We start from the raw sequence: 27,390 nt of genomic DNA on the forward strand, positions 1-27,390 counted from the left end.
AGCGGCTGGGCCATGCCTGTCGCTAACGGGCTATGACCCAAACACAGTGGCTGGGCTATGCCTGTCGCTAACAGGCTATGACCCAAACACAGCGGCTGGGCTATGCCTGTTGCTAACAGGCTATGACCCAAACACAGCAGCAGGGCTATGCCTGTTGCTAACGGGCTATGACCCAAACACAGTGGCTGGGCTATGCCTGTCGCTAACAGGCTATGACCCAAACACAGCGGCTGGGCTATGCCTGTTGCTAACAGGCTATGACCCAAACACAGCAGCAGGGCTATGCCTGTTGCTAACGGGCTATGACCCAAACACAGTGGCTGGGCTATGCCTGTCGCTAACAGGCTATGACCCAAACACAGCAGCTGGGCCATGCCTGTTGCTATGACCCAAACACAGCAGCTGGGCCATGCCTGTCGCTAACGGGCTAGGACCCAAACACAGCAGCTGGGCCATGCCTATCGCTAACGGGCTAGGACCCAAACACAGCGCACTCTATCTGAGCAGCGGTCCTCCAGAGCTCCCCAGGTTTTCTCTGCATTAGGAGGCCCCGGCAGTGTGTGATGTGCTAATATCTGCTGCATTAGCCTTACATGCAGCAGCATGGTGCTCAGTGGTACAAACGCATTCAGGTTTACCATTCACTTTACTTTATATACAGTGTTGAATTTCAGTGATGTTTCATTGAACAAAGCACATTTCAAGAGAAAAGACCTGTCACTGAGATTCAGTGTAAAGCATAATCATGGCAAATTGTTCAATATTTTCATGTCAAAGGGACTACATCTCTTCAGCTTAAGTGTACATTAACTGGGGGGGGGAGCTTGGAGCTCCTGCTGTCATACCGGTGACTCATCATTTTTACACAACGGCTGCGGAACAAGTCAGCCGTTCTTTAAGAATCTTTCAGACAAGATCTTGCGTGCTGTCACTGTATGTTTATGCACGTACATGTGAGTGCGCACTAAAACACACACGTGTGTAAGGCATGCATAGAATAAATCATAGTGTACATGTTTATTTTGTATTTTTCATAGCCGGTTTATCTTTGACTACAGTTTTTATATATATAGGCTAATCAAGGACTGGTGATGCATGGAAGTTTATATTTTTAATTGAATGCGATGACATTTTAAAATTGTATTTTCAAATATTATTTCTGCTTATCTGCTATCAATTTTACAGCCCTTGCATGCCGTATATATGTATGTGTGTGTGTGTGTGTGTGTTGAAATTACGTGTTGAGTTGCACTTCATACTATGCTGATATACTGAAGGGATATATTTCAGTGCATATGGCAGTTCCTCTGAAAACACAGAGACAAATGAGATAAATAGCTCTTCTCAGCTAGGGAAGAAGAAATAAAATGTGGTACATTTTTAAACACAAAACTCTATTTTTTTTTTTTTTTTTTACTTAACTATACCCAAGAGAGTGAAGTACAAGGATGACTGTTTAAAGGGTACCTCTTGGAATATAAATTAAAATGGAAGACACATACTGGGTATTTTGCTACACACTCTGACTGGAACTAGCATTGAAATTCACAGGAATTAAATGAAACCGCCAAGAGTAAATTGCTTTCAGTTCTTTGTGATGCCTTCGGTTTTTAATCTCCAGAATTCTAAACATATTTTTTTTTAAATCCCAGGAGAGAAAATGATTAATCATTTTAATCATTATGATTTGTTCTCAGCAATACAGCGACTGACTTTTCGCAAGCATTACCCAAGCTAAAACATCAAAGGGAAGAAAATCCATGATGTTTATGAGGAAGGATTTTGGCCTTGTTTAAATCAACATTTGTCCTTAACATTCTCCAGATTAATCCATAAATGCAAGCAATTGGTTAATGCTGGTCATTGCTTAGCTCATCTAACTGTGTTTGAAAAAATAAAATGCATTAAGATGTAATGGAGACATTTTGGGTTAATGGTGATTGAATGTGATCCTTTCTCAGCCTTTTATGGTGAGCACTGTCAACAACCAGAGCCATAAAATGACCATATAGTTTAATGCAAATCGGCAGTGTGCATTAGTGTTATTCACATTGTTTTGTCAGATTTACAGTGGGAATGTCAAACTATTATCTATATATCTCACCCAGTGGCTGCTCTTATTTTTAGTGCTTAAATGTATTGCTGTAAATGATCTATTTATTTACTTATGTATTTTGCTGAAGAGTCCATCTTGAGTTTTCAATTGTTTGCCATATAATAGGACAGTTGAACAAACACACATCTGTATAAAGTGTTGAGCACACTGTATACAGTGAACTCCATAACATTTGGGACATATTCTTTCTTTAATTGACTCTGTACTCCACAATTTCAGATTTAATACCCTTCGTATGCAGAGGACAGGGTCAATAAAAAAAGCCTTTGTCCAATATATTATGGAGCTCACTGCACGTACACACACACACACACACACACACACACACACACACACATACAACATCATCCGCTAAAGTACATGGAGTAAGTAGATTGAGGAGGATTACTTTTAAATTATTATTATTTATTTATTTTATTTTTTTTTACAATTTTAGAGTCAATAATGCATTAGTCATAATCCCTGGTGGATGAAGTACCTCTGGTTATTAGAAGAAAGGGTGGTTATTGGAAACGGAGAAATTGGTGAGAGACTTTAGTTCTGGCTGTGAAGCAGACACTGTATGAATAGGACAGACACTTCAATTCAGCTGTAAATCTACTGTATTTGTGGTTTTGTTTGTAATAATGAAAGGCTTTAAGGTTTTTATAATCACTTCAGAGTATGACATGAGTATGACAGGAAAAGGGGTTTTAAACTGAAAAAAGTAGTTGCCTCACAGCAAGAAGTTTCTTGGTTTGAAACCCGGCTGGGGCCTTTCTGTGTGGAGTTTGTATGTTCTCCCCATGTCCGCATGGGTTCCTCCAGGTACTTTGGTTTCCTCCCACAGTCCAATGACATGCAGGTTAGGCTAACTGGAGAGTCAAAATGGGTATGAGTGTGTGAGTGAATGGTGTGTCTGCCCTATGCTGGACCAGGGTGTATTGCCTCTTGCCAAGTGCATGCTGGGATAGGCTCCAGACCCCCCATTTGCAATGCTTCTGACTGAGTCAAGAGTGCCTATGAGTTGGAATAAAGGAGACAGAAGTCTTACTTTTTTTACTTACTCTTATCTCCATCTTAAATGAATTCCATCTTCATCTTAATTAAGTGAAGTGAATGGAATTTTTACAGTTTGTTTAAACTAAAGTAAATCACAGTAGGAATGAATGCTAAGATCAAAAGACGATAGCAAAAACTTCAAAGGTTTTTAAGCTTTTAAAATGAAGAATCTGCTCAGAGAAGGTAAGCAGATCTTTAGATCCTCAATACCCATATGAACGCAATAACAAAGAGTACATTGACTGTGCAATCTTTTCCCTGTTTTGTATTGTCAAAACAACACTTCAACAAAATATCAGTGTTGGAATGAGGTACTCAGTAAACAAAATGCTTGATGCGCAGGTTGACTATACTAATTCATTTAGCCATCACACACATGATGGGGCTAATTAAATGATTAAGAGCAGAGGTTGGCATCAAATCCAGAAATAGATTCAACCCTCCTTTCTGAACCCCTACCTTCTATGGCATGTATGTGGGTTGCTCCACAGTCTTAAGCCAAACAGAACTGCAGTAGCAAGTAAAAATGATTAATTAGTAGGGCTGCTACAATGACCAAATAACTGCTAATTATTTTTAAAATACCTCACCTTCTTATCTGAGATTTCATACAGCAGGGTGGGTGGTCTACCCTGTTCCTGGAAATCTGTCGTCCTGTAGGTTTTCAGTCAAGCCCTAACAAAGCACAGCTCATTGCACAGCTAGAGATCTCTTGGAGCTGCTAGGTAGCACAATCTGGTCTACCAAATTAAAAGTTAAAATGAAGACCTACAGGATGGTAGATCTCCAGGAGGTGAAAGAGGAACAGTGAAGTAAAGTTTTAAACAGCCACAAGTAATGCTCTAAACCATAATAAAAAAACTTACAGGAGAAATGATCACTCCAAGAAATGCCTTGGGACTGAGAAAGATATCTGGGACGAAAAGCAGGGTTGGAAAAAATATTAAATAATAAAAAGAATAATGATAGAAAAACACCTTATGCTTGTTGCTAGGATACCATGCATCTAAAATATGCTGTATTGAATGTGTAAGTGTACAGTAGATCTCTGGATGATGACCCCAGGCCTAGCTTCTTAATTAGACCTGGCTGTTTTTGTTTTGTTAAGACTATTATTAAAGCTACTGCACAGTACTGTCTTTTAAGAGGTTTTATTTAAGTTTTTTTTTTTTTGCTTGTATCACGTTTCAGTGGAGAAAAAAACCCCACAAAACTTCACAAAAGCGAAACCATTAATGATTACAGAAAGATTTTGGAAATTAAACCACACTTCAGTGACCGCACATTACTCATTATCGCCATGTCCTGCTTATGTTTAGCTGAACTTTCTGCGATTATTTCGTTTCCTTGTCCATTGGAGAGTTTACTGTACTGTGACTGAGCTGAAGGAAGCACCAGGAGAAAGGACTAAAGTGAGTTAATGTGTTGAGGTCCTGGTGCTGAAATGCAATGCGGATTTGGTGCGGTACTACTGCACCCCAGGATGTTGTTAATAACGTCTGTAGATCAGATTGATAAGATTGTGGCTCAGACCGAGGATGATATAAAGATCTCTGCTGGCTACTAGCTTTTGTCGTGACTCCGGGGCTAAATTAAGTGGATGATATACTGTGAATAATCTGATATCAGAAGATTCTTGTCACTTTGAGTACCTCGGAAGGGAGGTAAATCTTTGTTGAGTGCGTACCTGCTCTGGTTCTCTGTGCCAGACTGAAATTCTTACCGTGGGCAGATCAGCTGTAGGTGCAGCACTCGCATTTCAATTTGTTTGCATTTAAAGTTTTCCGGCACAAAAATAATTCATAACGATTTGACTTTTGATGTTGCAAGTTTAAAAAACAATAAATGCAGTGTATTTTCAGAAAGCAAAGCATAGATCGTAACTTGGTTATGGATGTGCGTGCGTGCATGTGTGTGTTTGCATGTAGCCATGCAGACCTTATCACAGCTTTCTTTACACACACACACACACACTCTCACTCTCAATCTCGCACACACACTCACAATCTCTCTCTCTCTCTCTCTCTCTCTCTCACACACACACACACGCACACACACCCCCAGGGTACTCTCTGTTCTTAAGCCAACCATTAAAGATATGCTTCCATCGTGAACTTGGGCTAAATCACAAAGGCTGTCCCAGCCGGTGAGTTTTCCTGTCCGAGATGATGGGTGGGTGGGGGGTGGCTGGGGACTCACAAATCCACAGGACATTTAGGGTTATGGGATGTTTTAATAAATTAATCTTGCACAACAGCAAAGCTGTCATAGACACACTCTTCTCCAAATCCAATTACGAATTCAATGGAGACAGGAATGAGTGTGTGTTATGAATGTATAAGTAATGTCAGCATTGAATTCGTTGTGCTAATACTGTTAATATTTTGGAGCTCAACAAATGACAGGGTCGACACCCTTAGAAGATGCAGCACATTCACCACAGCATGTCGTTTACTCAATAATAAGACAAATGAATTGTGGAGGTAAATATTATGAGCAAAAAATAGCAGGTCATGGCTCTCTCAGTATATTTAAAAAATAATTTGCTTATGCATGACTGTGTGTGAAAAGCTCGCATAAGCAAAATGCCCATCTCCAGGTATATATTCCGTGTTTGTGTTTTGGTTGGTCAAGAGGTATCCGCAGTTTGTGGTGAATTTTCTTGTTAGTTTTCATTGCTGTGCCAGTCTAGTGTTTGAGTTAGTAATGCAATATATTCTGCACAGTATTATATTTTTTCAAAAATAAAATTAAGGATATTGTGTATATAGTCACAGCTAAAGGGTGTTGTTAGGCACGACGCGAAGACACAGAAGGTTAAATACATGGAATCGTTTGTTCATAAAAAATACAATAGCATTCTTTAGCCAAGCAATATAGTTCTGTAACATTACTGTGTGGATGATGAGCAACACAAAAACAAAATGGAAATATAGACGCAAGTGAACTAGCATTCACTGCCTAACCGTGCATTTTAGTGGGACAGTGATTGGAGTAGCTATGTTGCTAATTTTGTGAAGCTATGTTAGATGTTTGGACTGCTTTCTGCGTAGTTAACTGAAGCTTATTGAAAACATTTTAACATGAGTCCTGGACGCGGAGCCTAACATTATCTGTTGTGTGGTGATTTAAATTAGAGGGCATTTTGGAAGTAGCCTGTGTTTTGATATCACCCACAGACTAATTAATGATCTCATCTTCTGTTGCCCTTAATATTAGGTGAAATATCATGGGTGCTTATACAATGGGGCTGCTCCAGTGCCCCAGCAGCACCCCACCTTCTTTTTACTATTATTCATGTTATTACCACCTTTAATGTTAATTCCTCTGCATTAATAAGAACTGACGTAAAAAAGTGAGGCAACCGGAAATTTCTGTATTATGGTTCTTTCACTCAGAACCAATCCTTTTGTCAATCTAAGCACAGCCGACCATCCAGCAGGGGAATGCTAGTATTTCTGTGGGAGTGAACGGTGGGGAATTGACATGTACATTCTAATAACCTGAAAGGCTTGTAATTCAATGGACTGCACAGTTATCTGGGGACGATGAAGCAAGTAATTAATTTAGTAGAAATGCAACGACTCTGAGACGTCTCAAGTCCTCCATCTCTGCTGAATTCACCACCGGATTCAACTGATCTCGTACCATAATGAATTAATAACATACAGTCCCTGGAGACTGTGAGCTTCATGTTCGGGGTGCAAGTCCTTAAAGACAGGATCCCAAACGGAATATAAAACATTACAGAATTCATTAGTTGCATTTTATGTTCAGAATTATGGAAAAGACTCAGTAGCATAACTCAGTAGCATAAGGCAGTTGTTCCACAATGAGAAGCCTTTACAAAAAGATATATTTCTAAATAAAAAGACAGCAATGCATTTAATCGTACTCCCAATGATTTTTTCCTAAAAATGGACACAGTGACGATGATTTACAATTGAATAATATTGTGTGCTGTAAAAAACATTGTTTACATTTTATTACATTTATAATTAAATAATCATTGGATAATTATACAGTTTCTGTGTTACATATCATGACAGTCATCCATGCCAGAAAACTAGATGCTCATTCCAGTAGCTTATTTTATCCGAACTTGTTATCCAAACCTTTCCTTGTGTCCTTTCCTAGTATCGAAGACCAAAATGTATTCAGGTCTGGGGTCAAGCATTGTCAGTGTGTTGTCTACATGTTGTTTTTGTGTTCTCATCACGTGATTCCAGACATCAATTTCATGCATTTTTTGACTCATTTGGCCTTCCATACTAGTAAAGGAGACAAGGAAAGGAAGCGAGGATGGATAAAATAAGGCTAATTTGCCTAATCTTCGCGGGGCTTTAGACCGCGGTGGAAACGCAGACAACAGTGGGCTGAAGGAACCTTTTAGCTCTTTGAAAAGTAGTTCCTGGGACTAAAAGTTCCGGGTACTTTTGGTGGAAACGCGGCTTAAGAGACTGGAATGAATTCTTAGTCATCTGTAACAACAGTTTCCTTCCTGTGACAGTAACTCGCCGTTTCCTCACTTTCAGGAACCATGGTGAGCAGGGAGGCTGGCAAATGCACGCTCACCAACTCGGAGTCCGACTCAGAAGCGGCGCCCTCTCTGGCCCTGGAGGAGAAGTACAGCCTGGACCCCAGCAGGCAGGTGCGCAAGCGGAACAAGGCCCTGCAGGTGCGCTTCAAGGACATCTGCGAGGCGCAGAACGAGCAGCGGGAGGCCGCCAAGCAGGCGGGCGGGAAGGGCGCCAGGCCCGTGTCCTACAAAATGGCGTACCGCAAGTACATGACCGTGCCCGCTCGCCGCTCCATCCCCAACGTCACGCGGAGCACGGGCGTGCAGACGTCCCCGGACCTTAAAACGCGCTACCAGACCTTCCCCTTCGAGCGCAAGAAGGGACACACCTTCAAGCACTCCGCCGCGGTGGAGAGCTTCCAGGGTCAGGACAACGGCTTCCCGACGGACGCGGCGGGGCCGAAGGACGCCGAGAGCCTGGGGGGCTCCGCCCGGTGCGTGGCCAAGGTCAGCCACCAGACGCGGGCGCTCTTCCACGCCATGGACTGCGCCGACGCGGCCGAGGACCTCCCCGCCACCAACTGCGCGGACGGGGCCGCGTGCCCGGAGTCCTCGCTGGTCAGCTGCTCCGAGGACTCCCGCCGCTTCCCCAGCACCTCGGACTCCAGCGCCGACGCCGACTTCCTGGCGTACGGCGACGGGCCCGAAGGCCGCAGGGGCCCGCTCCGGGCGGAAGGGGGCCCGGACCCCTCGACCGGACGCCAGCTCCGGACCTTCAGGGAGGCCTCGTCCAGGTCTTTGGAGGACGCGGGTTCGAAGGTGACGGAGCCCTTGGCCTGGAACTCGCTGACGCAGGTGGAGTGCCTGGACAGCCCGACGCTGCGCAGCCGGCGCAGGCAGGCCCTGGAGCTGAACGGCCTGCAGCTGCAGTCGCAGGCCCTGCTGCACGCCGGCTGCTCCGCCCAGCCACAGTGCCACCCCCGGCCTCTGGGGGCACCAGAGGACGCCGGGGCGTGTCCCGGGGGCGCGGCCGTGGCGGCCGCGGGCCAGGCCTGCAAGCAGATAGTGGCCGTCGCTCAGGACGGGGACCTCAAAGTGCAGCTTCAGGCGATGGAGAACCTGATCAGCTCCAGTCAGGAGACCATCAAGGTCCTGCTGGGAGTCATTCAGGAGCTGGAGAAGGGAGAGGCTCACAGAGAAGGGTAGGAGTCCTGTCATATCAATCAATACGCATGCTTTATTGTTCTCATGGTAAAATACTATGCAAACCTTAATAAGTGCTTTATCAATAAATGTATTATTATTATTATTATTATTATTATAACAGTCTGTTATATCCTTACGCTCAGCATAATTGGTTCCAGAGCAAGCCTGGTTCACAAAAATTTATTCTGGAAAGTAAGGGAAGAATGTTTCTGACATAAAAGTGTTGAATGAAAGATTCATGCCTTCCCCCCTCTCCACTGTGCCGGTGGCATCGCGGGTCTCTAACGCGGAGCAGCGCTCGCGACGGTCCATTTAAACCGGAAAATATTCACCGTCCTTTTTCTGAGACACTAATCCGGCGGCGCTTTAAAAGGCGGCGGTTCCCCCGGTCCGGTACGGGGCGGTCCGCGTTTTGCGTGGAACGATATGAAAGCGGGGATAGTGCCTTTTAATAGCGGGTTGCTAAGCTGCGAGAGAGAAGCGGTGCGGGGGGGAGGGGGGGGGTTAGGGGGGGGTTAGGGGGGGGTAGCCGGCGCATTGCACCCCGTCCGTCACTTGGTGTTTCGCTTCGCGTGCGATTGGACGCATTAACGCCGCCCGTATCGCTTCTCGTGCTCAGCGTGCGCTCAAAGCCAAAAAGGAGGCTTCAGCCACTTTCTTTTTGATGCTTCCCTTCTAAAGTCTACAGACATAAAAAAGAATCATGCCTCTCAACATTAAAGCTAAAATTTTTACATCAAGTGACGCTTAAGATTTATTTCACTGTTCACTTATTGCACAATGTAATGGCAAAGATTAGTTTAAATCTCTCTCCCTCTCTCTCTCTATATACATATATATATATATATATATATATATTTTTTTTTTTCAGTGAGCTCTATAATGTTTGGAACAAAGACATACTTGTTTTGATATGGGTCTGTATTCCACAGTTTTAGATTTAGATTTTCTCTTCAGCATATGAAATGCATATTAAATTGGATTCAGATCGGGTGACTGACTTGGCCAGTAAAGAATTTTTCAGTTCTTTGGTTTTGGGAAAACTCGTGCTTTAGCAGTATGTTTGGGATCATCTTGCTGTGGGATGAGGCGCCTTACAAAGAGTTTGGAGGTATTTGCTTGAACTTAAATTCATTCTGCTGCTACCATCAGCAGTTGTATCATCGATGAAGAGAAGTGAGTCAGTACCTGTAGCAGCCAGACATGCCCAGACCATAACACCCCCACCACCGTGTTTCACAGATGAGGGGGAGTGCTTTTGGTCTCAGACAGGTCCTTTTTGCCTCCACACATTGCTTTTTCCATCACTGTGATACAAGTGAATCTTGGTCTTGTCTGTCCACAAGACCTTTTTCCAGAACACTGCAGGCTCTTTTAGGTTCTTCTTAGTAAACTGTAAACTAGCCATTCTGTTTTTGTGGCTAAATAGTGGTTTGCATCTTGCAGTGTATCCTCTGTAGTTATGGTAGTGAGGTCTTTGGTGGACAGTAGTTACTGTCACATCCACACGTGCCTCCTGAAAAATCTTTCTGATCTGTCAGTCAGGTGCTTGGGGAATTTCTGTAATTATAGTGAAAATTCTTTGGCCATCAACTGTAGAGGTCTTTTTTAAAATTTTTTATTATTTAAAAAAAAATCATTTCTCACCCTTATATTGGCTGAGATGCTGGAACCACCACATCTGGTACCAACAATCATATCACGATCAAAGTCACTTAGGTCATACATCTTGACGATTGTAATGTTTGGTTGAACAAAAAACTAAACTTGTTTACCATGTGTGCATGCTTGTTGAGTTGCAGCCACATGATTCACTGTTTGGGGAACAGGCTACTTGCGTTATGAGCAGGTGTACGTAATTAAGTGGTGTGTTACATCACAATTTACTATGTTCTGACTATGAGAAATGATGATTTATATTTTATCGTGGAAATCTTATGATCTCCACATAACAAAAGTTAGCCGTGATCTCAAGATAGCAGGACCAATATAAACAAATAAATAAATTGCATGGCCTCTATGGAGATCTGTCAACTTTAACAGGTGACAATAAATAAAGTGTACTGTACCCAGATGACTGACTTACTTTGACTTATATGACATGAGCTTGTCAGACAAGCGAGGATTGAATAAAAACATGAATTCTGAATACAAGTGGTATTGGGTGCTTGAACTGCTCACTTAACCTCCATATAAAATATATTTTACATTATTTAATTTAATAATTATTACTGAAAATGACAATCATCAATTAAATCACCAAATTCATTCATAGGTTAGTCTACAGTAGCCTGGTGGAATCAACTGACAAGCCAAAACAAACTATGAAGTTGTGAGCCTAAATGATTTAATTTAATAAGGAGTCAATTAAAATTGTGAATTGAAATAATACAATCTTTATTGAATGTACGCTCATTACCTTTAAGACATTGAACAAGTAGGATATTTAATACAGTATAATACATAAAGAGTGAAACCTGATTCGCCGGACCATGCCAAAGTACAGTATTATCCTTTCCCAGCCAAAATAACCATTACCAAAATAAAAAGAAGAAAACTCTCCTCCAGGGCTTCAAAACCAACTGCAGCACAAAACATCTTCCTGTGGCCTTAAATACCTTACCCAGCATGGCTTGAGCATGTTTGCCCCGATTGGGTGATGCCGAGCGAAGGAGCGGAGGGGGTTGTGGGTTGGAGGGTCAGGTTCATTTATGACAAGGACTGGCCTATCTAAAAGCTGACAGTGTACAAATTAATTAAAGTGACCTTATGTTGTTGAAAGTTTGGCTAATCTTTTGATATTGCTATCAAAAGATTCATGTATTTAGTCCCTTTCTAACAAGGCCGTACATTCTATGTGTTAGGATCTATTGAATACCTATAAAAAGCATGGCAGTTTAGTTCTGCTTATAATCACAGAGGTGAAAATTGTAGACAAATAATTGTTGAAACCAGCCATCTGTACTTTCCACCTTCAGTGGAAATTTTTTTCCATGTAACAAAACCACTTGCATCGTGTGGGTTTTTGCTTTAAACTGGAACCTCTCTGAAAAATGCAGATTTCTGGTAGCAGACCTCAGTTATCTATATTGACATCCATATTGTCAGACAGTGATTTCAATTAAATGTCTCAGATTGCATTGGACTTAAGAACAAAAGGGACCAGATCTTTATGCGTCCTGTAGCTAGGCTGGGACTCTGGCCCCATAGATAGCTTTGTCTTCTGGTTTTGTCTTTTCCGAGACAAACTCTGCAGGAGGTGAGACCCATGGATCCCCTGCCTAGATTAGAGTATCAACATGACTTTAAATCACCCAAATCACATTTGCTTTAATGTTTATGGAGGGCAGGGCTTGGCAGCATTCTTAGAAACAATATAATATTCTATCCAGTTTACTATTTCTCTCTCTAAGGCTATTATCTAAACTCTAGATATCTGACAGGCTTTTTCTTATGTTCGGCAGCACTGTATTTGTGCTGGAAAAGACAAATGTACCATGAGTAATTGAGTAAACATTAGTACACGTTTAAGACATAAGTTGATTGAATTTTGGACACCGTGTACATCTTGATTATATTATATAACCATCAAAGTCACAGGCTTGTGGTTGTGTTTTCAGCTATAACAGGTGTACTGTAGTTTTACATGAGTCGCCTGCAGCGTAGTTCTTTTCCAGTTGTTAACACACAATTATGAAAATATTTAGTCTGTCCTTAGTTCTTAAGTTCCCCTGTGAAGAACATTATCAGTGAAACACTAACAGCACAAGAGCCAGTGTGTACCTGCGTAGATGAAGTGGAACAAACTCTACTCATTTTAAGCACCTTCAGTTTCACTGAGCAGAAGATATATGTCCTGAGCTTTTCTGGCAAAATCTCTGAGATTGGGTGGGGTTATATTTCACAACATGGCGCACAAACCATGCTATTTGCTATTCCCTCCTAGCCGGCCGCACCTCGCGGAGCAGTTAGCGTGTTCGTTGGTTTATGAATATCCACAGGCGGCTAGCTGTTGGAAAGCCGAGTCGTTTGCCGGATGAACACTAATGTTGGGAGAGCTGCTCAGCAGCAACCCTTGTAAGGCACAGTCATTTCATCTGTCATTGACCCAGCCAAACACTTTATCAGTGCCTCATTTTCAAACACTATTTCCAGATTGCATACTGTTAGTCTAAAGCTACAAAATGGACGCTTATAGCGAGGCAACAGTGCGGGAATAGCAAGCATCGATTCAGAGAAATACTTAACAAGCAATTGCATTACCCCATGATGTGTTGCCCTGAAATGGACTGGCAACCTCCTGCCCTCTTTGCCCAATGCATGCTGGGATAGGCTTCAAACCACCCCCCCCCCCCACCCCACCTCCAGCGACCCTGACCAGGAATAAGCGGATTAGATGATGGCTGGATGGATGAATGATCTGTGTAAAGTGATGCTTGATAACACTTATTGATGCTTTGCATTTGAATAATATGTCATAAGAACCTCGATTCGATTCGATATTAACATTTTTAAGCCAATTTGTGTGCGTGTGTGCATGTGTGTGTGTTTGTGTGTGTGTGTGCATGAGTGTGTGTGTGTTTATTCAAAATTGTGTGTATGTGTGTGTGTGTGTATGTGCATCATCATTTGAATTTGTGTGTATGTGTGTGTTTATTTGGATTTGTGTGTGTATGTGTGCATGCATGTGTGTATTTGTATTTGTGTGGGTGTGTGTGTTTATTTGGATTTGTGTGTGTATGTGTGCATGCATGTGTGTGTGTGTGTATTTGTATTTGTGTGTGTGTGTGTGTGTTTATTTGGATTTGTGTGTGTTTGTGTGTCAGTGTTTATTTGGATTTGTGTGTGTTTGTGTGTCAGTGTGTGTGCATATGTGTGTGTGTGTTTATTTAGATTTGTGTGTGTGTGTGTGTTTATTTGGATTTGTGTGTGTGCATGTTTGTGTGCGTGTGTTTTGAACTGAATGCCATTTCCTCCTCTGTCATGTAGCATCATCTTAAACAGGATAGCTTCTGCATGTTCTCGGCATGCCATTATACTGCCACTCTGCCGTGACCAGTGCAGTGTTGTCATGTGAGTGTTTGACTGACACTAAACCCGCTGGAGGGTAGGTCTGAAAGCTACCCACTCAGTGCTGATGTCACTTCTGTTACATGTAACTGACTCCCTAAGCCACTGTACTGCCTCTGACAACATTCGGATATGTTCTGTAAGAGCTCTTTTGGCCTTACATTTAAAATGTTGAAAAATGTCAACTGTATTCAGTGTCTTTCATATAAATTGAGTTTAATGGAATGTGGGTGAAGACTCTTTGATAGCATTTGACAAGAAAATGTAAAATCTGTTCAGATTGTAAGCCTTCGTTGAGCAGACTTCTGCAATCGCTTGCTTATTCGCTTCAGTGTTTTGTTATGCCGTGTGCACAGATACTAATGTCTGCTTCAGTGCTAGCGTCCCTACAAAAAAAAAAAAAACCTGCTTCTCCGTTCAGAGATGCCCCTCGTGAGACTGAATCATACCGGCAAAAAATAACACATTTTCACTTGTGTGACAGAGTTCTTGTTTTTTTATTCTTTTTTCTCTTTTTTTTTTCAAGGAGACACACCAGGTCATGTTTTGAGAAATTATTTGTGTTCAACTGTTTGCTTTAAACAGTCAAATGACAGCATGAAATCATCAAGCCCAGGTTACTGATCAGCAATGGAAATTATGTAAGAATGCAAATTCAGAGTTATTCATTTCCTGAATAACTACATTACATTGAAGGGTGATGTGCGTTAGCATTCATACTTTAGGCTTACCCTACAAACACAGTGCATTTACAGTATTTGATAAACATTAAAAACACCTGTCCAGCTTCTAATCATAATGAATTGCTATGAATCAATGTACATTTTTATTTCCAATTATAAAAGCAATGAAGTATTTTTTGTGTGTTCAGCATGCCTGATTTGAAGTCCTGGGCTCTGTCTGAAGCAGAGCCCTATCTGCTGTGTCCTGTGTGATGTGTGCTGTGTTCTAGCATACTGTGCACTGTAAACAGAATGCAGTATGCAAAAAATATCCGCCATACTATTTCCCAACCATAACGTACAAGTGTGGTTAGAAGCCTGACCCTTGTAGTTGGAATTTAAATCTTGCGTGGCTGCCATGCTCATGTTTCGCTGTTATTGTTGTTGTTGTTGAAGGAAAACAGCAGCACATCTGAACCTCATTTTTAAAGCGAAGCTGCAACATTTTTGGGACCAAAATGTTTGTTTACTTTCTGAAAAGTGAGTTCCTTAATGTACTCAGCGAAAATCAGGAAACCTACATACAGTATATGACCAAAAGTCTCTGGACACCCCTTGATTTAGGGCTATTTTTCATGGTTTGGGCTAAGCCCCTTAGTTCCAATGAAGGCAAATCTTAATGCTACAGCATACAATCACATTCTATACAATTCGGTGCTTCCCTGGGCAACTCAGTGAGGTCCATATAGAAATGGTTTTGTTGAGAATGGTGTGGAAGAACTTGATTGACCTGCGCAGAGCCCTGACCTCAACACCATCCAGCACCTTTAGGGTCAATTGGAAAGCCAACTGCGAGCCAGGCCTAATTGCTCAAATAGTGCCTGACCTCAATAATGGTCTTCTGGCTGAATGGAAGCAAATCCCTGCAGCAATGCTCTAACATCTAATATAAAGCTTTCCCAGAAGAGTGGAGGTTGTCATACATTACATTACATTTATTTAGCATCCGTGAATTTTAATGACACTTTATTTAGAGAAAATTTTGCCAACTTAAGAACTTTGCCATCCAGTGTACTCGACAAGCATTGCCAATAGAATGGAATGGCTCTGATTCGGACAGGGCCATAGTCTTTCCACATTCCTGAACATTTTTGTTATCTTCTGAAAAAGCCTTAACTTGGGTGAATTTAATTATTTCAGTACTAACGTCAGGTGCATCATGCATAGCATGTAGTCTCCGGAAGAAACTTGACGGTTTTTAGGCTAGGCTGCCCGGTTAAATGCGAAGCTAAGTACAAAAATCACATTAACGCACATCTTCTGAACAGCGCAGATCCATCAGTGTAAAAACCCTACTTGCGAACGCCTTGCGCAAGTTTTACCGCAATGTCTTTGCATATGTGCAATTCATAGATCCCCAGAAATGCTGCCTCTAATTGGCCGACATGACTGAGTCATCATCATTGACCTGTCAAGCAGAGAACAGCCTTGTTTGTGAATGACTGAATCATACTGCAATTGGGCATTGTAATGATCCCACGAGGAGAAGACAGGAAGATGAATGATGGATGTCAGAGTGGCTCGTTGCTCTTCTCCACTCAACGGATCAGGAACAGGGGTTTCATGGAGGACCCCTGGCCTGGTTTTACAGAGAGGGGCCATGTTTCATTGACCCACTGATGTAATTAGAAGCTTGCTATTGTCCACAGTTGATCGATAGAGTGGCTGCATAGTGGCAGCAGCCAGTCTAAATGTGGGGGGATGGGGGGGTGGGGAAAAGGGGGGGGCAGGATGTGGCCTGTCTTTGAAGAGAGCTGGTAGCATTACATAACATAATGAGAAGAACAGGCTATTCAGCCTGGCGGTATTCGCTGTTTTCCTGACTAGATTGGACCTAGAGCTCTGATTACCTATAGACTAGATAGTATCTAACACTGTATCAAGCCTGGTCTCGAAAATCCCCAGAGATCTGCCTCTACTACGTGAGCTGGCAGGCTTTTTCACACATTGGCTTACTCCCTGCATGAAAAAATGCTCCTTAACCCCCTAGCACACATGCCAAATCTTGCCAATCCTTGCCCATTTCGGGGGTACCCTATTTATAGCTTTATAACTCCAGGTGTGAACATCACAGAGACTTGAAAAATGGCAAGACATTTGTACAATTTACAATACTAACACAGATTAGTTTATATTCATAATTTTGGAAGAAATAAAGTGCCACAAATGCAATTGTCTAGACAAAAAAATCTAAAATGAATTTGCACTCTTTAGTTTGCAATGAAATACTGAGAGATTGCATATATACAGCAGGTTGAACTACACAATCAAAAACTTATTGACCACAAGTTCATAAAATCTAAGGGCGGATATTTAAAACTACTATAGATGTATGAAGCAAAAACTAAGCAGTGTACCCAGCATCTCCAAATCTATCCAAAATGTCTAAATTATGCATTGCTGTGAATCACAACATATTCACATATTTCACTACAAATCAACTGTTTTGACTCAAGAAAATCACTGTTGCATCATTTTCAAGTCAGAATTACAAGCGTTCAGTCCGTACAGTGGTCTAAAATATCTAGGGATCCAGAAACATATCCAAAATCTCTCCAAAATTAAATAAAATGTTTTTTGTTCATTATAAAGCATATAAATGAGCCCCTTTTGAAGGTTTAAGATGAAACATTGCTATCAGATTTAAAAAATAATGCAAAAATATTGTCACACAATGCGGTACAGTACCTAAATGTGTAATAATGAACTCTTGTATGTATTTCTATACTCTGTACTCTCCTATGTTTTCTTGTATGGGGATGGGACGACATGAAAACAATTTTCAACCGTCCACCACGTTTTGGCAATGTTCCAACTCTCACGTCATCACTGTTGCATGCTTCACAAAAACTATTACACTACCATCCAACGCTTACATTACAGTGTGAAATATCCACATTATATAACACCACTAACCTATTTAAAGACACTCAATTTCAAAAACAACATTTATAACCGAAATATTTTGAGCAGTAATACTTACATAGCAATGATGAAATCTCATCTATGTTCAGTAGATGGGGACAGAGACAGGGTCAATGATACTGTTCTATTCGCTTCTGTTTTGCTCCAGAAAACGATGTCAGCTAGGTCTATCAGCAAACATATGGCTTAGCTATGTCCAGACGTCCTCAATAATAATAGTATTTTCCAATACTATTGGAAAATACTACAAAAAATAAAAGTGTCTCCTCTCTCTCCAAAGGGACATCTCTGCGTAAAGCCAATGGTAAGGTTGTATATTTATTCAATATTTAGTCGCAGATATTGACTGTAGAATGATATGGCATCATTGGCAAACTTTTCTCGTTTATTTTGTTATTCAGTGAGCAGCGTTTTCACTGCTGTATAGGCATATCTTAGGGCTATTGTCGGGTTTATCTTGTTGCTATGACGGAATACGATTTTTTAGTGGTGCAAGAATATTTTTATGAATGCCAAGATAGACAATATTGTCCATTATGTCAAGGGTGGGGGGTGTTTTCTAGATGAGACTGCAGGGAGGGGGTGCATGTTAAATGAACAACCAGAGCGAAAATGGTGGCACTGCGAAACTCTGAATTCGGCATAGTTGTCGTGTATGGTCTACTTATGATACTGATACTTATGAAACTCATACTTTGGTTGCAGTAGCACTGAATGTCTGAGTTCAGTAATCTCGGCACGCCGGCGTGCCCACCACTAGGGCTTTGCGCTAAGAGGTTAATGTCTGTACGGAATTTACCTTTTGCTCATTTCCATTTATGTTCCCTCGTTCTACTAATGATGTATGTGAGTCCTGCAGGGGTCAGTGCCAAATGAACAGGACGGAGCAGAGCCCTCCCCAGAAAAGGACAGCATTGTAGACCTGAAGTACCATACTCTCCATTCCAATACTCTCCATCCAAACCTGCTCCCCTATGCAGTTCAGCCCTATGCTAAACCGGCAATTCTCACCTCTAGATTATGATCTGATTTTTTGACCAAGCTAACCGTTAAACTTCCTGTTAATCTAGGTCCGATATAGAATCTGTGCATTTGTCAATTTTTTAAATCGATAGCTTAAATACATTTTATTGATTGTGAGAGCAGCTTGGATGGATTGCTATTATAATTTCATTTGGCCTTCAAATATATCCCATGCTTGTTCGATGCGTGCTTTACAGCACATGAGTTTTCTTCACCCTTTTTTTCGATTTCTGACAAGACAGGGAGATGCAGAAAAGGAGTTCCTGCCCGGACACGTTCTCAATCACACGTGGCGTTCGCAGAGGTGAAAGAGGACCCCGAACCCGGTCACCCCATTAGGGTTATTGATCCCCGGCGCCGGGATGCGCGGCAGTGAGGTCACCCCTAACGACCGCGTGAAATTTGGGTTCACCTCACCCCCGCTGTCGTCCGTCAGGCAGCGGGTGGCGGGCGGTAATTACGAGCGGCGTCGGGACGCTCGGGTGCCTTCTGCTCTCATGAGCCGACCGGCAGGGTAACAACGCCGTCGGTGTAAAGCCGGTGAACGCAAGTGACAGCGGCGTCCGATTCCGATGGGGAAATAGCTTTGAACACGTGATTTTATTGGTCAGTCACGGGGAAGGATCATGCAGAGGTCAGCTCACAGAACATGGAGTCGTGAGCTTCACCGAAACAAAGTTAATAGCACAGGCAAAAGGAAAATAAATGAGAAAGATGGTATATTGCTTCTGTATGGTGGAGTCTCCAAGTGAATTTAACCCCACTGTGAACCAGAGGGTGGCAGGTGAGTGAGTTCCCCCACTGTGACATCATCTTAAAGAGATGGCTTTTAAAAGAAACTGTCATTCTGTTTTCTCTGTTAATTAACCCTGTCACAATGCGAATGTGAGCGGTCAGTTGGCAGTAAACCCACTGGAGCGTAATGCTGCAATTGTTTGGTTACATGGCATAGACCCGGCTCACCAACTATTTGAAAAGAAATAGAGAATATTGGGACAGCAAAATATATATATGGGTTCAAAATATATGTCAATTTTTCGTGTGTATGTGGCATTTTGATTGGCTGGTGTAGCTAAATGTCCAATTGGGAGACATATTGTTTGTGGGCCTGGAGCACTAGTGATGATGTAATGGGCAGGGTAAAGAAAAAGAAGAAAACAAAATGTTCGGCTTTATTGCGTGGACGTGTGAAGCTGTTTGTGAATTCTGTCTGTTGACCTGAGGTCAGAAGGTACAGAAATTAATGTTTTTTAAGGGCTGAGTGTCTGTGGTCATTGTGGTTATTTCTGTTGGGAATCCTGAAAAGTAGCCAAATGTCAGTGCTGTATAGGTATGGGGCATGCCGCCCCACCAAGGCGTAACTTGGCGGGATCTGCCACCACAACGAGAGAGAGAGAGAGAGAGCAATTTTTTCCTTCAGCTGGGTCAATACTCAATGTTCTCTGCAGCAAAGTAGAAATGAAAATTAAACACTGCAGATTCGCAGAAGCAGACAGAGCGATTATAGGAACCTTTTCTCCTGTTAACTTTGAGATTACAAGTCAAGGTCAACCGATGCAAATGGGGTCAATCATTTGAACCCTCTTAATGTTTAAAATGATTTAAGGCTTCATTTAAAATACTTTTTTTTTTTTTTTTACCATCAGCCCTTTTATGTACTTTAATGGTTTTAATTATAAAGGTGATACATTTAACAGCTGTTTGATGAAGCCTGAAATATTGTGTGTGTCACTGGTATGCTTCAGGTAATATCTGATCAGCTCCCTATAGTGAATCAAGCACTTTAAATAAGGCCTCTGGTTAATTCCATTAATCAGAAACAGAAAAAAAAGAAAAATGTCGTGCTTCTGACAGTTCCTGTGGCTGTAAATTCTATAGCTCTTTTCTCTGCATGAATTGATCTTGTACTGTTCTTGAATTCAGAATGGCTCTAGGAGGTTAGGAGGGTGGGTGAGCCTGTGAAAATGGCAACAGTTTAGCCAATAAAACCGTGTTCCAGTAGATGTATTAATATTAATATGCTGAATCATATGCTGTTATTTGTGATGGCAGCAACATCAGTGAATACTGCTGTATTATAACTTAATATCAGTTTGCCTTTCTGCAAGATGCCAACCAATCAATAGTTCTAAAAGCATTCACACTATTTATCTATCTGTAATCACTCATTCACTCTATATATCTGTCTGTAATCCCTCATTCACACTCAATCTGTCTGTGATCACTCATTCACACTATGTATCTGTCTGTAATAGAGTCATTCACACTATTTACCTGTCTGTAATCACCAATTCATACTCTTTATCTGTCTGTAATCATTCATTAACACTATATCTGTCTTTGATCACTCATTCACACTGTATCTGTCTGTAATCACTCGTTCATATTTTATCTGGCTGTAATCACTCATTCACACTGTTTATTTGTCTGTAATCACTCATTCACTCTCTTTATCTGTCTGTAATCACTCATTCACACTGTATCTGTCTGTAATCACTCATTCACACTGTTTATTTGTCTATAATCACTCATTCACACTGTATCTGTCTGTAATCCCTCATTCACACTGTTTATCTGTCTGTAATCACTCGTTCACACTCTCTTTTGTCTTTCCAGGCTCTCCTACCGAACAGGACAGGACACGGACAACTGCGACACGTGTCGGAACAGCGCCTGCATCATTTACAGGTTGGTGAGGGGAAATGTGTGTGAGGGGAAGTGTGTGTGAGGGGAAGTGTGTGTGAGGGGAAATGTGTGTGAGGGGAAGTGTGTGTGAGGGGAAATGTGTGTGAGGGGAAGTGTGTGCGAGGGGAAATGTGTGCGAGGGGAAATGTGTGCGAGGGGAAGTGTGTGTGAGGGGAAGTGTGTGTGAGGGGAAGTGTGTGCGCGTCGGAGGCAGACTGTGCGTCTCGAGTGCAAGCTGTGCTGCCGCACAAGCCTGAACAGGCCTCTGCGCCTCTGCGCCTCTGCGCCGATGGCGTAGCAGCCCTAATAACGTAGCGGGGAATTGGGAAACCCAGGGAGAGGGCCGCGACCGTGAGCCCTCAAGCACCGGAGCAGTTCTCAACAGTGCTTCCTTCAGCGTTTTTTGGGGAGGTCTGGCATAAGAACGATTTGGGGAGGAGAGGGAGTCGGGGGGGTGTTGGGATGAACATGTGGGGGGAAGTAAAAACAGAGCGGACCCCAGACAGCGGGGCTGGTCTCTGAGAGAAGGGATAAGCGTTATGAGAACTGCAGTGTCACGGAAAGGCTGGTCCTCAGAGCTCGGAAGCTAGCGGGACGGTACCCGGCTCCGCCCCTCCAGCTCACTGCGTTCAGCGTTCCGTATCTGCAGCGGGCCGCAAAGGTGATTTCAGGTGTAGTTGCCTTCTAAAGCTTGTCACCCGAGACTCATTCTTGCAGTGTCAAGCTTCGCATCAAGGGGCACTATAGCAGGCAACGACACGATGAAACAGTCTTCTTCGACTCGAGCTTTCTTCCACTCAGTCTTTCACAGCTGTCCTGGATCACCTCTGTGAGGTGTCGGGTTTATTAGCGACACAGGGACATAAGAACGCACGTTGACTGTGTACAACCAGGACGTGCGTTTGCAGAGCGGCGTCCCAGCGCTGTCGTTTACGTTCACGTACCGTAGGGTATGTTTCTGGCCTTCAAGCCTCTCTGCGTAATCTAAAACCTGTAGTCGGTCGACCTGTATGCACTTCCTTTATTTGGTCTTCTAACGCTGTCAGTTGTAGAGCATCGTACTGGATTTCACTTGTGCATTTAAGCTGTCTGAATGTAGCTAGTTAAAGACTGGAGTTCAAGGTTACCTGCCGCTGACTAAGGGGTATATTAATGGGGGCTGTTTGTTTGCTGGGGCTACAGGGCTAGCTTCTTATGAAAGACGTGTATCAGATAGAAGTGATCCAGCTAGCATTTGTGTTGCTCTCAGGTGAATTCTGGTTGACTAATGTTAATGTATGTTGCAAATGAATGAAACCGGGTCAGAGCCAATGATCGATTTAAAGGGAGGTCTTCTGCCCCTTCTGTTTTCAGCTCAACAACCACCATTGAATTTAATCCATCAAGAAAAAGAAAAAGAAATTAGTGAAATGGAAGCACCATATTTTCCTTAGAAGAATTAGCAACTTTTTGGCATAGCTCTCGCATGCTCTGCTTAAGGTTCACACTCTCAGTCTTTGCAATTGCTGTAAAATGTCATGTTCCCTTACCAGCAATCTGTTGTATTTTTAACATACATCCTTTCACCCCATCCACCTCCCCCCTTAATAGTTCTAAAGAGATAGTACCCTCCTTGCAATTTATGATGTGGGAGGTTAAAAAGAAAATATATTTTATAAATACATATGAATTCTGAATCTAAAGACAGGCACACCATCCAGTCGGTCCCCTGTTCTGCTTTATATCGGCAGTGAAAGGAGCCCGGCGTGGGCTGTTTTAAATCCCGTTCCCCCGCGTTTCCATGGCTTCAGTCTCGGGAAGCGCGGCAGGACGCAGACAGGGCCTGTGCGTGCGTCAGCGCGTATTTACATCGCCGGATTAAGAATGCTATCGGACTCAAAGCGCATTGTGTACTCAAGCTTAATTTCCCTGGGACAGCCATTTGTGCTTTTTCTAGTACACTGAGTGTCAAGGCAACCTGCTTTTTTCTTCTTCTTCTTCTTTTTTTCTAAAGGGAGATTACTTCGTTCAGAGTTGAGGTGTGGAATTCTTCGGATATTTGCACAGACTTGAATTTTCTAGCTTCTTCAATGTGGCATACCGTGAGGGGGGAGGTAGAAAAAGGTAGTAGAGAAAACAGTAGTTCTGCTAGCCAAACCATCACCTTCAAATTACCATACTACAGCTTAAGAGCATCCAGATTCACTGACCATCTGATCATCATGTCATATGTTGTATACCATTAAGATATGGCCCAGTTTAACTGGCTCTTAACATCTATATCCAACTTTCAGCATGCTGTAAAAAGCATGCTGTAAAAAGAGAAAAAAGCCCCCGTTTAATATTAATCATATTTACCTTTTGATCAAAGCCTCATCTAATATTATGTATGTTGTTTGCAGTTCATCGATAGGGCAGCTTATATCGACTTAAGCAAATGTATAAATAATGACTCGATTGGTCGATCAGACATAAAAATAGAAATACACTGATCACAGGGACCTACTGTATTTCCTGGTAACCCTGGAGATCGTGATGCCAGGAGGTTGTGACACTGCCTAACCCTGCTCACTTCTATGGTAATGGCTGTGGCTCATTGCAGACCATGGCAGCTGCTGCCCGTTGCCTAATCAAAGGGTTTTGCAAAGGCCCAGCTCTCAAACCGTGGGAGAAACGGCTCACTGCGTGGTCTCTCTCTCTCTCTCTCTCTCTCTCTCTCTCTCTCTCTCTCTCTCTCCCTTTATCTTTCTTTTGTGGCTTTTTTAGTGCCTTTTGTTTTGGTTTTAAATGTGTTCTTTGGTGGTTATATTCTTTGTTTTGTGCTCCTTGCACCCGGTGAATTCAAGGCAGCATTCGCTGTGTCTGTCGGTTCACCTCCTGACATGGGGGCTGCCCCAAACACAGCATTACAACTGGAGGGAGTTTCCCATTGGCAGGGGCCCCAATATCCACAACAAACAACTGGGGCCCCATGCAGTGTCATGCGCCGCGGGAAGGACAACACATAATAAATAAATAAGTAAACGAATGCGGTGGATTGAGATGATTAATGTAATTATATTCCCATCTTGTGATCTGTAAACTTGGAAAGCTAATGTGACTCAGAGCATTCGCCGCGGTCTAATTAAAGTCCTCCACGACACGAGCGGGGACGGGAAATAACTCAATATATGTTAATGCCACTTCCTTTCTTCTCACTTCTTTGTGTCCTTCGTCTGGCAGCGTCTGTAATCTAATCATCTAATTCCACGCGGCCGCGGCCTAATGAGCTGATTGTACGGGGAGATATCTTTAAAAGGGTCTGACGCGTCGCTTTTGGCAATATTCTCAGCCTTTCCTATTCCTATTCTGTATGAAAATAGGGACGCTCAACAGCATCGATGCGTAATTCACTCACATGGCCTTATACACCCAGATAATAAAACACAGATAATAAAACTACAGATTTTTTGTACAGACTGCAGCTTGTTCAGATATTTATTATTGTTTCTTAGTAAGTTTTCATTCCCCCTTCTGTAATAGTCTGCGCTTGTAATAGTGTCACTTTGTACTGTCAGAAATGCAATCGCTAAAACTCAGGCGAAGGATGAAGAGCAGAGGGGAGACATTGTCTAATTAACAGCTTATAGCATGAGTGTGCTGTACACTGGTAGTCTTCCTCAGTGGGACTCATTTATATCAGGGTAGATCTGATGAGCAGCGGACTTCATTCACGGGAGAGTCTCTGAGGGTTGGGGGGAGGGAGGAGGGGTCCGCTCGGAGCTTGCGACTCAGTAAGAAAGCTGTCCTCTCTACGCGTGTACACAGGGTACTTTCTGTTGAGTGTGAGATAGGATATCTGCTTTTCTGTTAGCCTGACAGCTGGTTGTCATAGGTACAGCGGGTATTCCAGCGGGAGCGTTGGAAGTCTGGGAGCAGGCGGCGGAGTGTTCTCCGTACGGATTCGCGCGACAGGGCGCGTGGGCGGAACGGAAAAGAGAGGGGGGAAATATTGACTCTTCGTGTAAGGATTCTCGCTCTGCTCCTCTCACGGTGAGGACAGAAAGGAGGTCAGCGAAGGCCGCGGATCCAAAGCGCGCTCAAAAGTCGCTCTGCGCCAGCGGTTCGGTCGGGGAGTTCGCGGCGAGGAGCGCAGATAGGCGCGAGCCGCGACGGCTAACCGCGTCCCGCGCGGAACAGCGGCCCCCCGACGGTCCGGCGATGCCGATAAGCCGGCGGCGCGGAGAATAATGAACCCTTCATTAAAGCGCTTTTGAATATTTCTCAAAGAGGAGATGATTATCTCCTCACAATGTCCGAGATTAATGAGGCCGGGGCTGGAAACGGAGCCAGCTCGCGTGCGTTTCAGTGCTCCCAGCCCCGGGATGACTGGCTCTGTGCCGATTCTGACGCTCCTGAAGGGGAAAGGGACAGTATTCGGCCGAATAGAATACTGGTTATTTAATGAGTAGAGCTGCAGAAAAAAAATGTATATATAAGCTTATTGTAAATGCTTGTATATGTCAGTCAGATTGAATAATCATGATCAAATAATCAAGATCAAATGATTCCTATAGACATCCGACTAGTGAATATGCATAACAGCTGTTTGTCTGTTCTACATCCAGAGCACATTGGTTTAATGTTCATCTGTCTTCCTTCCCTCTTCAAATTCAAGCCAAAATTTCAGACGTGAGCACGGTTTCCACTTTTACATGTACATTGCGAATGCATTAAAGCCTCCCATTATCAACCTGCAGCCTCTTGAGTTCTAAAAGCATGCTAATATATATATCTATATTATTTTACCATTTTAGTATGTCATTGATTTTTTCTTTCCCACGAAGGGGTGCCGGGCTTTCTCTGTTTTTAATACTTTTTCAAATACATTTTTTTCTTCCCTTAGAAAGCTACTTAAATGTTCCACACACACACACACACACACACACACTTCGAAATGCGAAAAGCTTTCCGGTGAAAAATCCTAATTACAATAAGGTAGCATGAAAATGGATGAGCTTTCATCTATGAGAGGATCAGAACACACTCAGACAAGAAGAATCACGATAGTCATTTTTTGCCATTTCTTTCTTGGGTGACAGGGAGATTTTATCAGGTCTAATGACATTAGAATCCGTTTTGAGTTTGAAACTTTGATGGAGAAGCAACAATAAAGGGTGATAATCTTTCTCAGTTTCTGCCCCTGGGTATTGACTGAGCTGAATTGCACAGGTTAGTCTTAGATCAGGGCCAGTTATGTGTATGTGGGGGGGGGGGGGGGGGGGGGGGCACAGCGGGGTAGGTGCCCCCCACCACCTACCCCATTTACCCGAAGGTTGGAGATCCTGCTTTTCTTCATCATAAAATAATCTCTGAGCCCACCCACCTGCAGTGATGCACACAACAGGACAGTATGCACCACAGCCAACACTTATAGGGCACTGAGGGGATGGGCGAGGGAGGAATGGAAGTTAGAGAGAGAGAGAGAGAGAATCCCTTGGAGGAGTCTGGAAGTGGAGGTGGACAGGCACCCTGGGGCGGCAATATAGTATAATGGGTAAGGAACTGGTCTGGTAACCTAAAGGTGAGAGGTTCAGTTCCCCGGTAGGACACTGCCGTTGTACCCTTGAGCAAGGTACCTAACCTGCAATGCTTCAGTATATATCCAGCTGTATAAATGGATACAATGTAAATGCTGTGTAAAAAGTTGTGTAAGTCGCTCTGGATAAGAGTGTCTGCTAAATGCCTGTATCCATTTGTACATGTGTTTCCACACTGAGGCGGTACGAGTTAAGTAGGCTACCTTGCTCAACGGTACAATGGATGGGGCCCAATCTGAGGATTGAACCTGCATGTCCTGTTCCCTGACCTTTACGGCATTACATTACTCTGTATTGCCACACCTGTGTGGTCGGGACACTGTCTAGGTTACCATAGTGATTTCAGGGAAACAATGCCTCAGGTAACAAAGCTGGACCGTGCCAGTGCTGTCTGTGGCCAGCAACCCCACACTGCGAGCATCCACCAATCACCATGTCTCACCGCTCATCAGCGACCCCTGCTGGTCAATCAGACACTCACAGTCAGCCAAAACAGCACATGAAGTGTCACCAAGGAGAGGATTG

At 43.0% G+C, this 27,390-nt stretch overlaps 1 protein-coding gene across 1 annotated transcript in view; it reads left to right on the top strand.

Annotated features, from left to right (window-relative positions):
- Positions 1 to 27,390, top strand: part of LOC118217668 (inhibitory synaptic factor 2A-like) — a 41,276-nt gene that overhangs the window by 8,391 nt on the left and 5,495 nt on the right. The window contains exons 2-3 of the mRNA XM_035399616.1: positions 7,693 to 8,878; positions 21,239 to 21,310. Of these exons, the coding sequence (XP_035255507.1) occupies positions 7,698 to 8,878; positions 21,239 to 21,310 (1,253 nt within the window). The 5' untranslated portion in view covers positions 7,693 to 7,697. The remainder of the gene's footprint in view (positions 1 to 7,692; positions 8,879 to 21,238; positions 21,311 to 27,390) is intronic.

This window comes from Anguilla anguilla, chromosome 18, assembly GCF_013347855.1.
Source record: "Anguilla anguilla isolate fAngAng1 chromosome 18, fAngAng1.pri, whole genome shotgun sequence".
In the NCBI taxonomy this organism is placed as follows: Eukaryota; Metazoa; Chordata; class Actinopteri; order Anguilliformes; family Anguillidae; genus Anguilla; species Anguilla anguilla.